The sequence below is a fragment of the Prionailurus bengalensis genome, chromosome E1 (assembly GCF_016509475.1).
Source record: "Prionailurus bengalensis isolate Pbe53 chromosome E1, Fcat_Pben_1.1_paternal_pri, whole genome shotgun sequence".
In the NCBI taxonomy this organism is placed as follows: domain Eukaryota; kingdom Metazoa; phylum Chordata; class Mammalia; order Carnivora; family Felidae; genus Prionailurus; species Prionailurus bengalensis.
Window position 1 is genome coordinate 25345763 of NC_057347.1, and position 14210 is coordinate 25359972.

The 14210-nt window shown below is 35.3% G+C and overlaps 1 protein-coding gene across 1 annotated transcript in view; it reads left to right on the forward strand.

Moving 5' to 3' along the window:
• Positions 1-14210, forward strand: part of BCAS3 (BCAS3 microtubule associated cell migration factor) — a 629762-nt gene that overhangs the window by 97105 nt on the left and 518447 nt on the right. Inside the window, exon 9 of the mRNA XM_043582630.1 lies at positions 6981-7053. Coding sequence (XP_043438565.1) covers positions 6981-7053 — 73 coding nt within the window. The remainder of the gene's footprint in view (positions 1-6980; positions 7054-14210) is intronic.

Below are 14210 nucleotides of genomic sequence, written 5' to 3' on the forward strand. Positions count from 1 at the left end.
CCATGGGTTTCTGTTAAGTTTCTTAGGATCCACATAAGAGTGAAACCATATGGTATCTGTCTTTCTCTGTATGGCTTATTTCACTTAGCATCACACTCTCCAGTTCCATCCACGTTGCTACAAAAGGCCATATTTCATTCTTTCTCATTGCCACGTAGTATTCTATTGTGTATATAAACCACAATTTCTTTATCCATTCATCAGTTGATGGACGTTTAGGCTCTTTCCATAATTTGGCCCATTTTCTAATAGGATTGTATGTTTTTTTTTAGCGTTGAGTTTGAGTTTATATATTGTGGATATGGGTTTTTTGTCAGACATGTGTTTTGTAAGTATTTTTTCCCCCAAAGTGTAGCTTTTTTTTTATTATTAAAAGTTTTTTGCTTGTTTTTAATTTTAAAGATTAAATCCAATTTATTGATTTTTTTTGGTCCTGTGAATCATACTTTTTATGTTGTGTATGTCTGAGACTCTTCTAGGTCCTGCAGGTTTTCTTCTAAATCTTCTTCTAAAAGCTACATAGTTTTACATATAAATCTATGATCTATTTTGAGTTAATTTTGGATAAGGTGTATGGTTTAGGTTAGGTTTTATTTTTTTCTTATGGATATCCATTTGCTCCAGGACTATTTGTAGAAAAGACAACTACTCTTCCTCCATTTAATTGCTGTTCCCCTTTATAAAAATCAATTGGCCATATTTATGGGTGCTTTTCTGTTCCCTTAATCTGTATATCTTATATCAATTATATATCTCCATTTATTTGGATTGTCATTCGTTTCTTTTGTCAGCATTTTGTAGTTTTCAGTATGTAAGTTCTACACATGTTTTGTTAGATTTATACCTGAGTATTTAATTTTAGAGCAATTATAAATGTAATTTTACTTTCTAAAGAAGTTTTTATTTAAATTCCAGTTAGTGTAATATTAGTTGCAGGTGTACAAATTGTTATTGTACCTTTAATCTCATTTTTCATACATTCATTGCTAGTAGATGGAAATAGCTGATTTTTCCCCCCAGCTTTATTAAGGTATTATTGACAAATTACATTACATATTGGTATAATTGAGGTATACATTACATTGAGGTATAATTGCCAAATTATATTACAAATTACATATATTTAGGATTACAATGTGATGTTTCGTGTATGTATATATCCTGAAATGATTACCACACTCAAACTAATTAATATAGCTATCATTTTACATAGTTACCGTTTTTTGTTTTTTTGTGTTGTTTTGGTGTGGTGAAAATAAAATCTACTCTGTTAGCAAAATTCAAGTATACAATATAATATTATTAGCTACAGTCACCATGCTGTACATCTCCAGGGTACATTCATCCTGCATGACTGAAACTCTGCACCTTTTGGCTAACATCTCGTCATTTCCCCCACTCCCCAATCCTCGTCAACCACCATTCTACTCTCTGCTTTTATAAGTTCAATTTTTGCAGATTCCACATTTATTTTTTTCAGTGTTATATATATATATATATATGTATATATATATATACACACAGTATATATATAATACATATAATTTATAATATTTAGTGTATAATAATATATATAATTTATAATATTCAGTATATGATAATATATAATATATAACTTATAATATTCAGTGTTATATATATAATTTATTGTCAAATTGGTTTCCATACAACACCCAGTGCTCATCTCAACAGGTGCCTCAATACCCCTCACCCACTTTCCCCTCTCCCCCAACCCCCATCAACCTTCAGTTTGTTCTCAGTATTTAAGAGTCTCTTATGGTTTGCCTCCTTCCCTCTCTGTAACTTTTTTCCCCACCCTTCCCTTCCCCCCCGGTCTTCTGTTAAGTTTCTCAGCATCCGCATAAGAGTGAAAACATATGGTTTCTGTCTTTCTCTGCCTGACTTATTTCACTTAGCATAACACTGTCCAGTTCTATCCACATGGCTGCAAATGGCCAGATTTCATTCTTTCTCATTGCCAAGTAGTATTCCATTGTATATATAAACCACATCTTCTGTATCCATTCGTCAATTGATGGACATTTAGGCTCTTTCCATAATTTGGCTATTGTTGAAAGCGCTGCTATAAACATTGGGGTACAAGTGCTCCTATGCATGAGCACTCCTGTATCCCTTGGGTAAATTCCTAGCAGTGCTATTGCTGGGTCATAGGGTAGATCTATTTTTAATTTTTTGAAGAACCTCCACACTGTTTTCCAGAGTGGCTGCACCAGTTTGCATTCTCACCAACAGTGCAAGAGGGTTCCCATTTCTCCACATCCTCTCCAGATCTAAAGTCTCCTGATTTGTTCATTTTAGCCACTCTGACTGGCGTGAAGTGGTATCTTAGTGTGGTTTTGATTTGTATTTCCCTGATGAGGAGCGATGTTGAGCATCTTTTCATGTGCCTGTTGGCCATCTGGATGTCTTCTTTAGAAAAGTGTCTATTCATATCTTCTGCCCATTTCTTCACTGGATTATTTGTTTTTTGGGTGTGGAGTTTGGTGAGTTCTTTATAGATTTTGGATACTAGCCCTTTGTTCGATATGTCATTTGCAAATATCTTTCCCCTTCCATCAGTTGCCTTTTAGTTTTGTTGTTTCCTTTGCAGTGCAGAAGCTTTTTATCTTCATGAGGTCCCAGTAGTTCATTTTTCCTTTTAATTCCTCTTGCCTTTGGAGATGTGTCAAGTAAGAAATTGCTGCGGCTGAGGTCAGGTTTTTTTCCTGCTTTCTCCTCTAGAGTTTTGATGGTTTCCTGTCTCACATTCAGGTCCTTTATCCATTTTGAGTTTATTTTTGTGAATGGTGTAAGAAAGAGGTCTAGTTTCATTCTTTGCAGATCCCACATTTAAATGGGATCATGCAATATTTGTTTTTCTTTGTCAGGCTTATTTCATTCAGCATAATATGCTCCAGGTACATCCACTATAGGATATCCTGTTTTATTTTTTTAATTTTAATTTTAATTTTAATTTTAATTTTAATTTTAATTATTTATTTTTAATTTACATCCAAGTTAGTTAGCATATAGTGCAATAATGTTTTCAGGAGTAGATCCCAGTGATTCATCTCTTATGTATAACATCCCAGTGCTCATTCCAAGTTTCTTTCTTAATGTTCCTTACCCGTTTCGTCCATCCCCCACCGGTAGCCCCTCCAGCAACCATCAGTTTGTTCTCTGTATTTAAGAGTCTCTTATGTTTTGTCCCCCTCCCTGTTTTTATATTCTTTTTGCTCCCCTTCCCTTATGTTTGTCTGTTTTGTCTCTTAAATTCCTCATATGAGTGAAGTCATATATTTGTCTTTCTCTAATTTGGCTTATCATAATACCCTCTAGTTCCATCCACGTAGTTGCAAATGGCCAAGATTTTATTCTTTTGATTGCTCAGTAATGCTCCATTGTGTGTGTGTGTGTGTGTGTGTGTGTGTGTGTATACACACACACCATTGTGTGTGTGTGTGTGTGTGTATATATATATATATACATACATACACATACCACATCTTTTTTATCTGTTCTTCTGTTGATGGACATTTGGGCTGTTTCCATACTTTAGCTATTGTTGATAGTGCTGCTATAAACATTGGGGTGCATGTGCCCCTTCGAAACAGCACACCTGTATCCCTTGGATAAATATCTAGTAGTGCAATTGCTGGGTTGTAGAAATAGTAGTGCAGCACACCCGTATTCCATGGATAAATATCTAGTAGTGCAATTGCTGGGTTCTAAGAAATAGTTGATTTTTGTATGTTGATCGTATCTCCTATAACTTTGCTGAACTAACTCACTAATTCGCTTCTTTTTTATTTTGTTATGTTTGATGTTGATTCTATGTGTCAGTCATATTATCAGCACATAGGGATTTTATTTCTTCCTTTCTTATCTGTATACTTTTTTTCTTTCCTTCTTGTCTTATTGCCTTGGCTAGAACTTCCAGTAGTATGTTAAATAGCAGTGGTGAGAATGGATATTCTTGCCTTGCTTCTGATTTTAGGGGGAAAGCATTCAGTTTATACGATGTTAGCTGGGGTTTTTTTTGATGTTATATAATACCTAGAGTAGCCACTGGAATTCTTGCTTCTGTAAACAACCTGTTTTTTTTCCATGGAGACTTGTAGAAACTTCTTGTTGTCAGTATCCTGAAACGATACACATCGGGGTTGATCCGTTCAATCAATTGTTCTAGACTCTCAAAGGGCTTATAAACTCATATACTTTTGTTCAGTGAAAATTTTTTTGAAACATTTCATAGATGATTTCTTCCTCTCTATTTTCTCTGTTTTTTTCCCTTTTCTCCTATTTATATTAGACTTTTGAGATTGCTCCTTTAACATTTCATGTGTGTGTGTGTAGATTATGCCATTTCCCTCTAGTTTTGTGTTTTTCCTCTCTGAGACATTTTCTCAGTTTTACCTTTGACTCTTGTGTTGAGTTTATTAAATAATCTATCTTGTTTTTTAATTTCCAGGAGTTCTCTTTTATTCTCCAAGAGTCCATTTTCATTGCATTCTTGTATTGTTCCATGCCTAAAATAGCTTCTCTTATATCTTAGAAATGATAGATAGATAGATAGATAGATAGATGTTTTTCTTCCTGTATAGAGTTAGCCACTTTGCAGATGATTGTTTTCCTTTTCCTTGTCTGCACATATTTATAAGTGACAAACTAAAAACCTGATTGAAAGTTCTGTGATGTGTTTGTCAATTTTTAATTTATTGTTTGGTGCTTTAGTTGTGCTCTTTGTTGGGGTCTTCTGACTGACAATGTCTTTTGGTCTTTTATTCATGGACTGACTTGTTAAATTCTCCAGAGAAAGCTTACAAACTCCTTTACAATCTCCTAACTGTATAAGGATAAATCTCAGGTATACCTGGTATAATCAGGTGTCAAGTAATTTGAGTCTCAGATTCTGTTTTTTTCTCCCAAGAGTAGCTTGAACTTTCACTGAGGACTGCTAAGTTAGTTATCACTTATCTAGTTCCAGTATTTGTTGATGTTATTATATAGTTTTTAACCCTGTTTGATTTAATATGCTTTCACTGGAATTTTCAGAACGGACAAAATGAAATGCATATCTTCAGTCTACCAGCTTATCTCAGAGAGTGAAATAAACACATACTGGTGTCTTCTGGCATTTGTCTCCTTATTTCAAAACAAAGCAAAATTTGGGGGGAAATTAACATGTTCATATGGTTTTAAAATTAAAAAGTATAAAGTATATAGACTATGAAAAACTTTTTTTCCCATTTTTGTTCTCTATCTTTTGCTTTTTCCATTCTCCCTCCCATTGGTGGCCATTAGATAAGATTTTGTATGTATCTTAGAGTGTGTGTGGATATGTTTATATGCAAATAAGTCTTTTTTCTCCATGTTATACAAAAAATGGGACAATATTTTGTATTTTTCTGCTATTATATATATATATATTTTGGATTTCATTCCATATTTTCATAGAGCATACATTTATTCTTTTACAGCTATAGGAAATACTTTGTTATATATTTAGAACTTACTAGTCCTCTGCTGTTACAAACAATGCTACAGTGAATAATTTTGTATACAAGTTACTTTCCTCATGGCTGAGTATATATGTAGAATTAAATCTTAGCAGTGATATTTCTCTATTGAAGGCTATTTGCATTTATAACTGATTGATATAACCAGAAAATTTTACAGAACTTTTGGATTTTTTTGAGAAGGTCTTATGTAAAGGTCAGTGTTTATAAGTATAATTTAAACATTTTTAATGGAAAATTTCTAATTTATTCAGAAGTAGTAAAAATAGTATATCAATCTCTAATCATCTATTACCCATCATTTTATGGCTAATCTTATTTCATTAACATCTATTCCCCTTTATCCAGAAAATTGTGAACTATCCTCTCCCAGATATCATGCCAGCTTATTGGTTAATATTTTATTATTTATTTCCAAAAGATAAGGAATCTTAAAATTATAACCATAATACCATTATCACTTCTGAAAATTAGCAAATTTCAATATAGTTTTAAGTGGAATTTCTCTCATGTGTGAGGTTGAGCATCTTTTTTTTTTTTTTTTGTGGTTCTGACTCCTGACTTTATTCTTCTGCTTGTTGCTGCTATTACATTGATTTTATATCCAGCAATATTATTGAACTCAACATTATTGAGTTCAATATTCTTATTATTGAACTCAATATTATTGAGTTAATTTATTGTTATTATCCTGTTTAGGACTTCCAGAATAGGGTTGAATAGAACATTTAATTGGATATCCTTGTGTTATTACTGAGTTTCATGGCAGTACTCTGAAAGCATTACCTATGATTTTGTTGTAGAATATTTTGTAAATAATCATTATTGGGACAAGAAAACAAGTTTTTTTGTTTTGTTCTCATCATGACTAGATGAATACAGGATAGTATATAGAATAGTGCAGAATAGAATGTTGTTTCTGCATCTGCTACATTGCTAATATAAGCAATTACATTAGTAGGTTTTGTAATGTGAAATTATAACTTGAGTAAATCCAACTTTGTTATGAGACTTTGTTTTTTCTCATATATTGCTACTCAGTTTACATTTTTAAAAAGGAATTTTGCATTTATGTATATTGATAATGGCCTATAATTTTATAATTTTTCTGGCCTGACCTACCTTTATTTAGTTTTGACATGAAAATTATACTAGTCTTAGGTAATTAGTTGGTGGAGTTGGAAGAGGTTTCTGATCTCATGGAGAATGTGTATAAGATTGAAGTTGGTGCCAGTTTTTTAAAAAAGATATTTTAAATGCTGGTTCCACTTTAAAAATAGTTATGTTTTACTTATAGCTGTTCTATTTTTGTTCAGTCAAGTGTATAAATTATGTCAATTTATAATGAATGTTTTGCTGTCTCTTCAGCTGTAAATAATTTGAGAGCATGAAGATAATGGAAAATATACAAGAATACTTCTCAAAGTTTTATTTTACATTTTATTTTATGTTCTTTATCAGGTACTCAAAAGTGTGACAACTTTGCTGAAAAAAGGCCCCTCCTTGGTGTTTGTAAGAGCACTGGATCTTCTGGGTAAGGAAATTAAAAAAATTCTTTGAACCACTATTAAAAGTTTATATTGTTATTCCAGAGAGTGAATTTTGCTATCCTAAAATCTTTGTTACCATAAGACAATGCTCTTACAAGAGAGAAGAGAAAGGAATTAAAAACATATTTAGGGTTTCCTGTGGCTCAGGCCTTGTTATTTCCCTGCCTACTGTTTTCTCATATGCAGGGTGACAGTAGGAGACAAAAGAAAGCAAGTAATAGAACAGAATTCAGTTTTGAAATAAAAGATTAGCATCATTAAGGAAAATGTTTTTTAGTTTCTGTGTTTTTTTATTATAGTAACTTTTATGATGGCTTTCCACAGTGGAGACTAAACTAAAATGTGGGGAGACTTGAAACTGTTCTGGATGTTGGATATACTACCCTGACCACACATAGATCCTTTTGGAAAGGATGACAACCTTTATTGAGTATTTAAGTAAATTCTCTGTTGAATCATTGGCTAAGCTACATAGACACAGGGGCAACTCCAGGAAACTAGGCTTTAAAATAACAAGAATTAAAGAAAAGCAGAGCAGAGCAGAGACATTAGTAGCTGCGCATTGTGGAGGAAGACAGATTTCTAGAGTTGTTATACCATATATTCATATAATATGTTCTAAGAACTAAATGAGTTGTGTTTCTAAAGTTAAAGAAAGCATGGTAACAATGACTCAACAGATAAAGGATTTCAGTAAGGAGTTAGAAATTATAGAAAACCAAATGGGAATCCTGGAGTTGAGAAGATGCAAAAAGTGAGATGATAATCTGGCTAGAGGAACTCAATACTATATTGAAGCCAGCGTGAGAATTAGGGCACTGATGTGTTGACAAAGGTGCTGAAAAAGAATGGGTGTCACAGAGAAGAAGATAAGCTGCTGTGCTGGAGGGAAACTTTGTTGATTTCAGTTTTCCTGATGTTTGGCCCTTTAAGTTCAAGTGCATGTAGACCTGTGGAAACTCCACAGAAAGATGTATTCGTAGAAGGCATTTGCCTACCTGCTGGGTTGGGTTTGCAGTTCTTGAAAGGTTTTCCATTCCTTATCAACCCTGCTAACTGTATGATTAAGGAGATTGTTTTTGTTTTTACAAGATTCATTTATTGAGGGATCATTTTATAAAAAAAAAAGTAAGACAAAAAGGAAGAGTAAGGTGATTATATGTAATTGGTGATGAGGTCATTTATTGAGGGTTGAATTTAATGGTATGGGAGTCATATTAGTTAGGGTTCTCCCTAGAAACAAAACCAGTATCATGTGGGATATATGTGTGTGTATGTTTATGGTGAGAGAGAGAGAGACAGAGACAGAGAAAGAGAGAAAGAGGGAAGGAGAGAGATTGAGATTTCAAGAAATTGGCTCATGATTGTGAAGGCTGGCAAGTCCAAAATTTAGACACTGAGGGAGGAGTTGCAATTTCAGTCCAAAGATAGAATTCTTTTTTCCCCCAAGGAGGTCAGTTTTTTGTTTTGTTTTTGTTTTTTCATATTAAGACTTTCAACTGACTGGATAAAGCACACTCACATTATAGAGCATAATCTGCTTAAGAATCAAACTTTACTGATTTAAATATTAATCTTACGTAAAACTACCTTGACAGAAACATCTAGAATATTATTTGGCCAAATCTGGTTATTGTGGCCTAGCCACATTGACACAAAATTAATCACCACAGGGGCAATGAATGTAGTCCTGATTAAAATAGAATTTGCCTATTTAAGAAAATATATCTATTGTAGACATTTATTTTTCTCTTCTCATTTCTGCTCCTTAAATTATTTCACAGTAGAGGAATCATTCTAGCAAGAGACTTCTATATCATTTGCTGGGTGGTTTTAAGAGTGGTTATTGATGAATAAATGCAAAGATACTTTTGAATTAAGTTCACAAGTCATTTCATGGACTGTAACTTCTGTAACTTCTAGGGTGTCTTGTTATTATATATAAGCTTTCTCTTGCCTGCATGCTGTCTTTTTTCTCTCTTGTTTTATACCTTTCTTTCTAATGGAAGATGATGGCAGGAAATACTCATTTTGTTTTCACTTATTTGCTGATCTGATTATAATAAACAACTGTATGTAGCATCTTTGTCAGAATGTTTATTGTCTCAAGGACATTTCCACATAGGATTGTCTTGTGTTTCTTGCAAGTGTTGCATTATGCTTGCTGGTGAATAGAATTTTCTCTCTGAGCTAGTGCTTTGTGAATATGTACACATTTTAAGAGTTAATTCTAAGTGTGCAGTGGGTTAGAAGATGGTGATGTTGAACAGATTAGACACTTTTTAATAACTCCAAAGTTGAATATAATAACGAGTCTAATTATAGGTCAATTCTTTTAAAATCTGTTTCCCAGATTCTGGGATTTAGAAAAAAGTTATAACTCAAAATTTTTATGAGGCATATGCTTGTTGACTATGCTATTATAGCACTGGGGAATGGAAAGCAAATGTTGAATGCCTACTATGTATCTAGTCTGTTACATATTTTCCATTATGTAACATCATTTAATCTTAAAACAAGACTGTGGAGGAGATTGTGCTATTCTCATTTTATACATGAAGAAACTGAAACTAAGTGAGATTCAGTCATAGTTAGTTGTGGACCCAGGCCTTTGCCCACTTGCCAGGTCTGTAGATGGAACATACCTTTGCATTTAGGGTGCCCTAACTTCTTGTTCATGCATCCAACCTTCCTATTCTCTGGCCAGTTATTTTTAGAGTTAATAATAGAATTATTTTAAAATTAGCAAATAAGTTACACACTTAAACAGTAACTTCTTTTTTATTTTTAAATTTTTTTTTTCAACGTTTATTTATTTTTTGGGGGACAGAGAGAGACAGAGCATGAACGGGGGAGGGGCAGAGAGAGAGGGAGACACAGAATCAGAAACAGGCTCCAGGCTCTGAGCCATCAGCCCAGAGCCCCGCGCGGGGCTCGAACTCATGGACCGCGAGATCGTGACCTGGCTGAAGTTGGACGCTTAACCGACTGTGCCACCCAGGCGCCCCAAACAGTAACTTCTTAGTAGAGTTTTTGTTATGTGCATATGTTGTCTCAGTATATTTCTGTAGAAGTGGAGTATACTTTTGTTGTTGATTTTACTTTTATTGTTTTAAATTTTTTTTTTCAACGTTTATTTATTTTTGGGACAGAGAGAGACAGAGCATGAACGGGGGAGGGGCAGAGAGAGAGGGAGACACAGAATCAGAAACAGGCTCCAGGCTCTGAGCCATCAGCCCAGAGCCTGACGCGGGGCTCGAACTCACAGACCGCGAGATCGTGACCTGGCTGAAGTCGGACGCTCAACCGACTGCGCCACCCAGGCGCCCCATACTTTTATTGTTTTAAACAGAGTGACACATACTGTTACATAGCTACTTAGCTGGAAGTTTTTCAGTGTAAAGGGACTGCCCTGATTTGTTTGTTTGTTTGTTTTAACACATTGTTTTATTAAATGCAGAGGGGATCTTCTTTGCATGATAGCAGGAACATGCAAAGCACATGGAGATTGGAAAATAGAAGTAGCTAATTTAAGAAATACATAAAAATTTTTTGTTGTTTTTATTATGTGCTACATTAATACACTGCATAACCTTCCAGAAGAGGTAGATGATCATAAATGAGTTATTTTTCATCAATCAGGAAAATGCTTCCTTAATCGATGTTCTCCAAACCACATTGCACTGTGGTTACCAAGGCCTAGAAATACTCTTATTTAATGAAGTGTAGTGCCAACTTTTGTCTAATGCAAAGTAATTTCAAGACAGGGCATGTTCCCTCCCCACCCATTCCAATTTTTTTTTTAAGTTTATTTATTTATTTTGAGAGAAAGAGTGAGTGTGTGCACAAGTGTGTGAGTGTGTGTGAGTGGGGGAGGAGCAAAGAGAGAGAGAGAGAGAGACAGACAGACAGAGAGAGGGAGAAAGAATCCCAAGCAGGCTCTGTGCTATCACTGTAGAGCCCCATGCAGGGCTCAATCTCCTGAACGATGAGATCATGACCTGAGCTGAAATCAAGAGTGGGATGCTCAACTGACTGAGCCACTCAGGTGCTCCCACCCCATTCCAATTTTAAATAAAGTAACAAAAATGGAAGGCACTTGAAAGGAGGGTATGAGTGTATCTAAGGTATAGTAGTCCCCCGTTTCCTAGGGGGAGTATGTTCCAAGACCCCCAGTGGATGCCTGAAACCATAGATAGTACCGAACCTTATATATACTGTTTTTTCCTGTACATACATACTCATGGTAAAGTTTAATTTATAAGTTAGGCACAATAAGAGATTTTTTTAAATTAATTTTTTTATTATGAAATTTATTGTCAAATTGGTTTCCATACAACACCCAGTGCTCATCCCAACAGGTACCCTCAATACCCATCACCACCCACCCTTCCCTCTCACCCCCCATGAACCCTCAGTTTGTTCTCAGTTTTTAGGAGTCTCTTATGTTTTGGCTCTCTCCCTCTCTAACCATTTTTTTTCCTCCCCCTCCCCCATGGTCTTCTGTTAAGTTTCTCAGGATCCACATAGGAGTGAAAACATATGGAGTCTGTCCTTCTCTGTATGACTTATTTCACTTAGCATAACACTCTCCAGTTCCATCCATGTTGCTACAAAAGACCATATTTCATTCTTTCTCATTGCCACGTAGTATTCCATTGTGTATATAAACCACACTTTCTTTATCCATTCATCAGTTGATGGACATTGAGGCTCTTTCCATAATTTAGCTATTGTTGAGAGTGCTGCTATAAACACTGGGGTACGGGGCGCCTGGGTGGCTCAGTTGGTTAAGCGTCCGACTTCAGGTCAGGTCACGATTTCACAGTCTGTGAGTTCGAGCCCCGCCTCGGGCTCTGTGGTGACAGCTCAGAACTTGGAGCCTGCTTCAGATTCTGTGTCTCCCTCTCTCTCTGCCCCTTCCCTGCTCATGTTCTGTCTCTCGCTGTCTCAAAAATAAATAAAAACATTAAAAAAAAAACCACTGGGGTACAAGTGCCCCTATTAGGCACAATAAGAGATTAACAACAATAATAAAATAGAACAGTTATAACAATATGCTGTAATAAAAGTTATGTAATGGTCTCTTTCTCTCAAAATATCTTATTATACTGTATTCACTCTTCTTGTGACAATGTGAGATGATAAAATACCTATGTGATGAGATGAAGTGAGGTGAATGAAGTAGGTGTTATGACGTAGTTAGGCTACTATTGACCTCTCATGGTACTTCAGAAGGAGGATCATCTGCTTCTGGACCGTGGTTGACCATGGGTAACACTGAAATCCAGAAAATGAAACTGTAGGTAAGGGTAGACTGCTGTAGTTTGAATTAAGAAACTCAAGTTTGGGGTGCCTGGCTGCCTGATTTGGTAGTGCATGCAACTCTTGATCTTGGGATCATGAGTTCGAGCCCCACGTTGGGTGTGGAGTTCACTTAAAAAAAATAAACTCAAGTTCATAGACATAAAGGTGGTTGATATAAGGAACCATTGAGGAAGGAAAAGGAAAAAACTGAACTAATGGAAAGGTAGGAGAATAATTAAAAGAGAAATGACTGAATCAAATGGAGATGGAGAAAGCCATACATTCATGCAGTGGCTGCTTGAGATACTGTCTAATGTCACATGCACCTTGAGAATGTTGACTTTATCTTGACTTTATTATCTTCTTGTTATTAAGCACAATGTCTTCTATCTAGTAGGCCCTCAAAATATTTATTTTTTAGTGAATAGATTTTAATAAGCTTGCTTTATAGTCATACTAGCCCTTTATTTGAATATTAGTAGCTCCAAAATATAGAAATCATTATTTATGATTGAGAAAATCTCAGGGGAAGGAAAAACAAAATAAGATAAAAACAGAGAGGGAGGCAAACCATAAGAGACTTTTTTTAAAAAAAATATTTTTTAAATGTTTATTTTTGAGAGAGAAAGAGACAGAGTGTGAGTGGGGGAGAGACAGAAAGAGAGGGAGACACAGAATCCAAAGCAGGCTCCAGGCTCTGAGCTGTCACCACAGAGCCTGACACAGGGCTTGAACCCATGGACTGCGAGATCATGACCTGAGCTGAAGTTGGACACTCAACCTACTAAACCACCCAGGTGCCCCAAGAGACTTAATACAGAGAACTGAGGGTTGCGGAAGGGAGGTGTGTGGGAGGATGGGCTAAATGGGTGATGGACATTAAGGAGGGCACTTGTTGGGATGAGTATTGGGTGTTATATGTAAGTGATGAATCAGTAAATTCTACCCCTGAAACCAATGCTACACTATATGTTAACTAAGTTGAATTTAAGTTAAAAAAAAAAAGTCTCTTAATCTGAGAAGCCATACATACTGCACCTGGGTTTTGATACCTTCTTCCAAACCAGTGGTGCACAGTCTTAAGACCTCCTCCTTCCCCCTGTGGAGATGTACAAGATGTGTCCATTGCCATCCATTTCTCTGGCAAATACTTTGTTGATAACCTGTTGCTATGGACATTGTCAGTTGCTTATACTGCTTATTAAATTCTTATGAAAAGTCAACAGCATTTTCTTTCGATTTGATTGGATTATAATTTTTTATTTTTATAAATTTATAGTGCCTTTTCAAGGAAGGGGTAATTGCTATGGAAATAATCCTAGTCTTCCTCATATTTTATCCTTTTTATATAAGTATGTTGTAGTTAGCCCACAGTTTTTTGTTTTATTTTATTATTTTTTAATGTTTATTTATTTTTGAGAGAGAAAGAGAGAATGAGCAGGGGAGGGGAAGAGAGAGAGGGAGACACAGAATCTGAAGCAGGCTCCAGGCTGTGTGCTGCCAGCACAGAGTCTGACGTGGGGCTCTAACTCACGAGCTGCGAGATCATGACCCAAGCCGAAATTGGATGCTCAACGGACTGAGCCACCCAGGCGTCCCTAGCCCACAGTTTTAAATTGCATTCATGACTATCACTAAAATATATATTTTGGTATTCTAGTAATTTTTAAATTATTATTATTGTTTGTGTGTATGTGTGTATGTGATTCCATAATAATTCCAGATAAGCCATTTAGGTTTTGGAGGGAGATTTTGGTGTAATAATATGAGGGGAGGAGAAGTACAGACAGTATACTACAGAATATACACTCTTTTAGGAAAACCAGAGTTCATT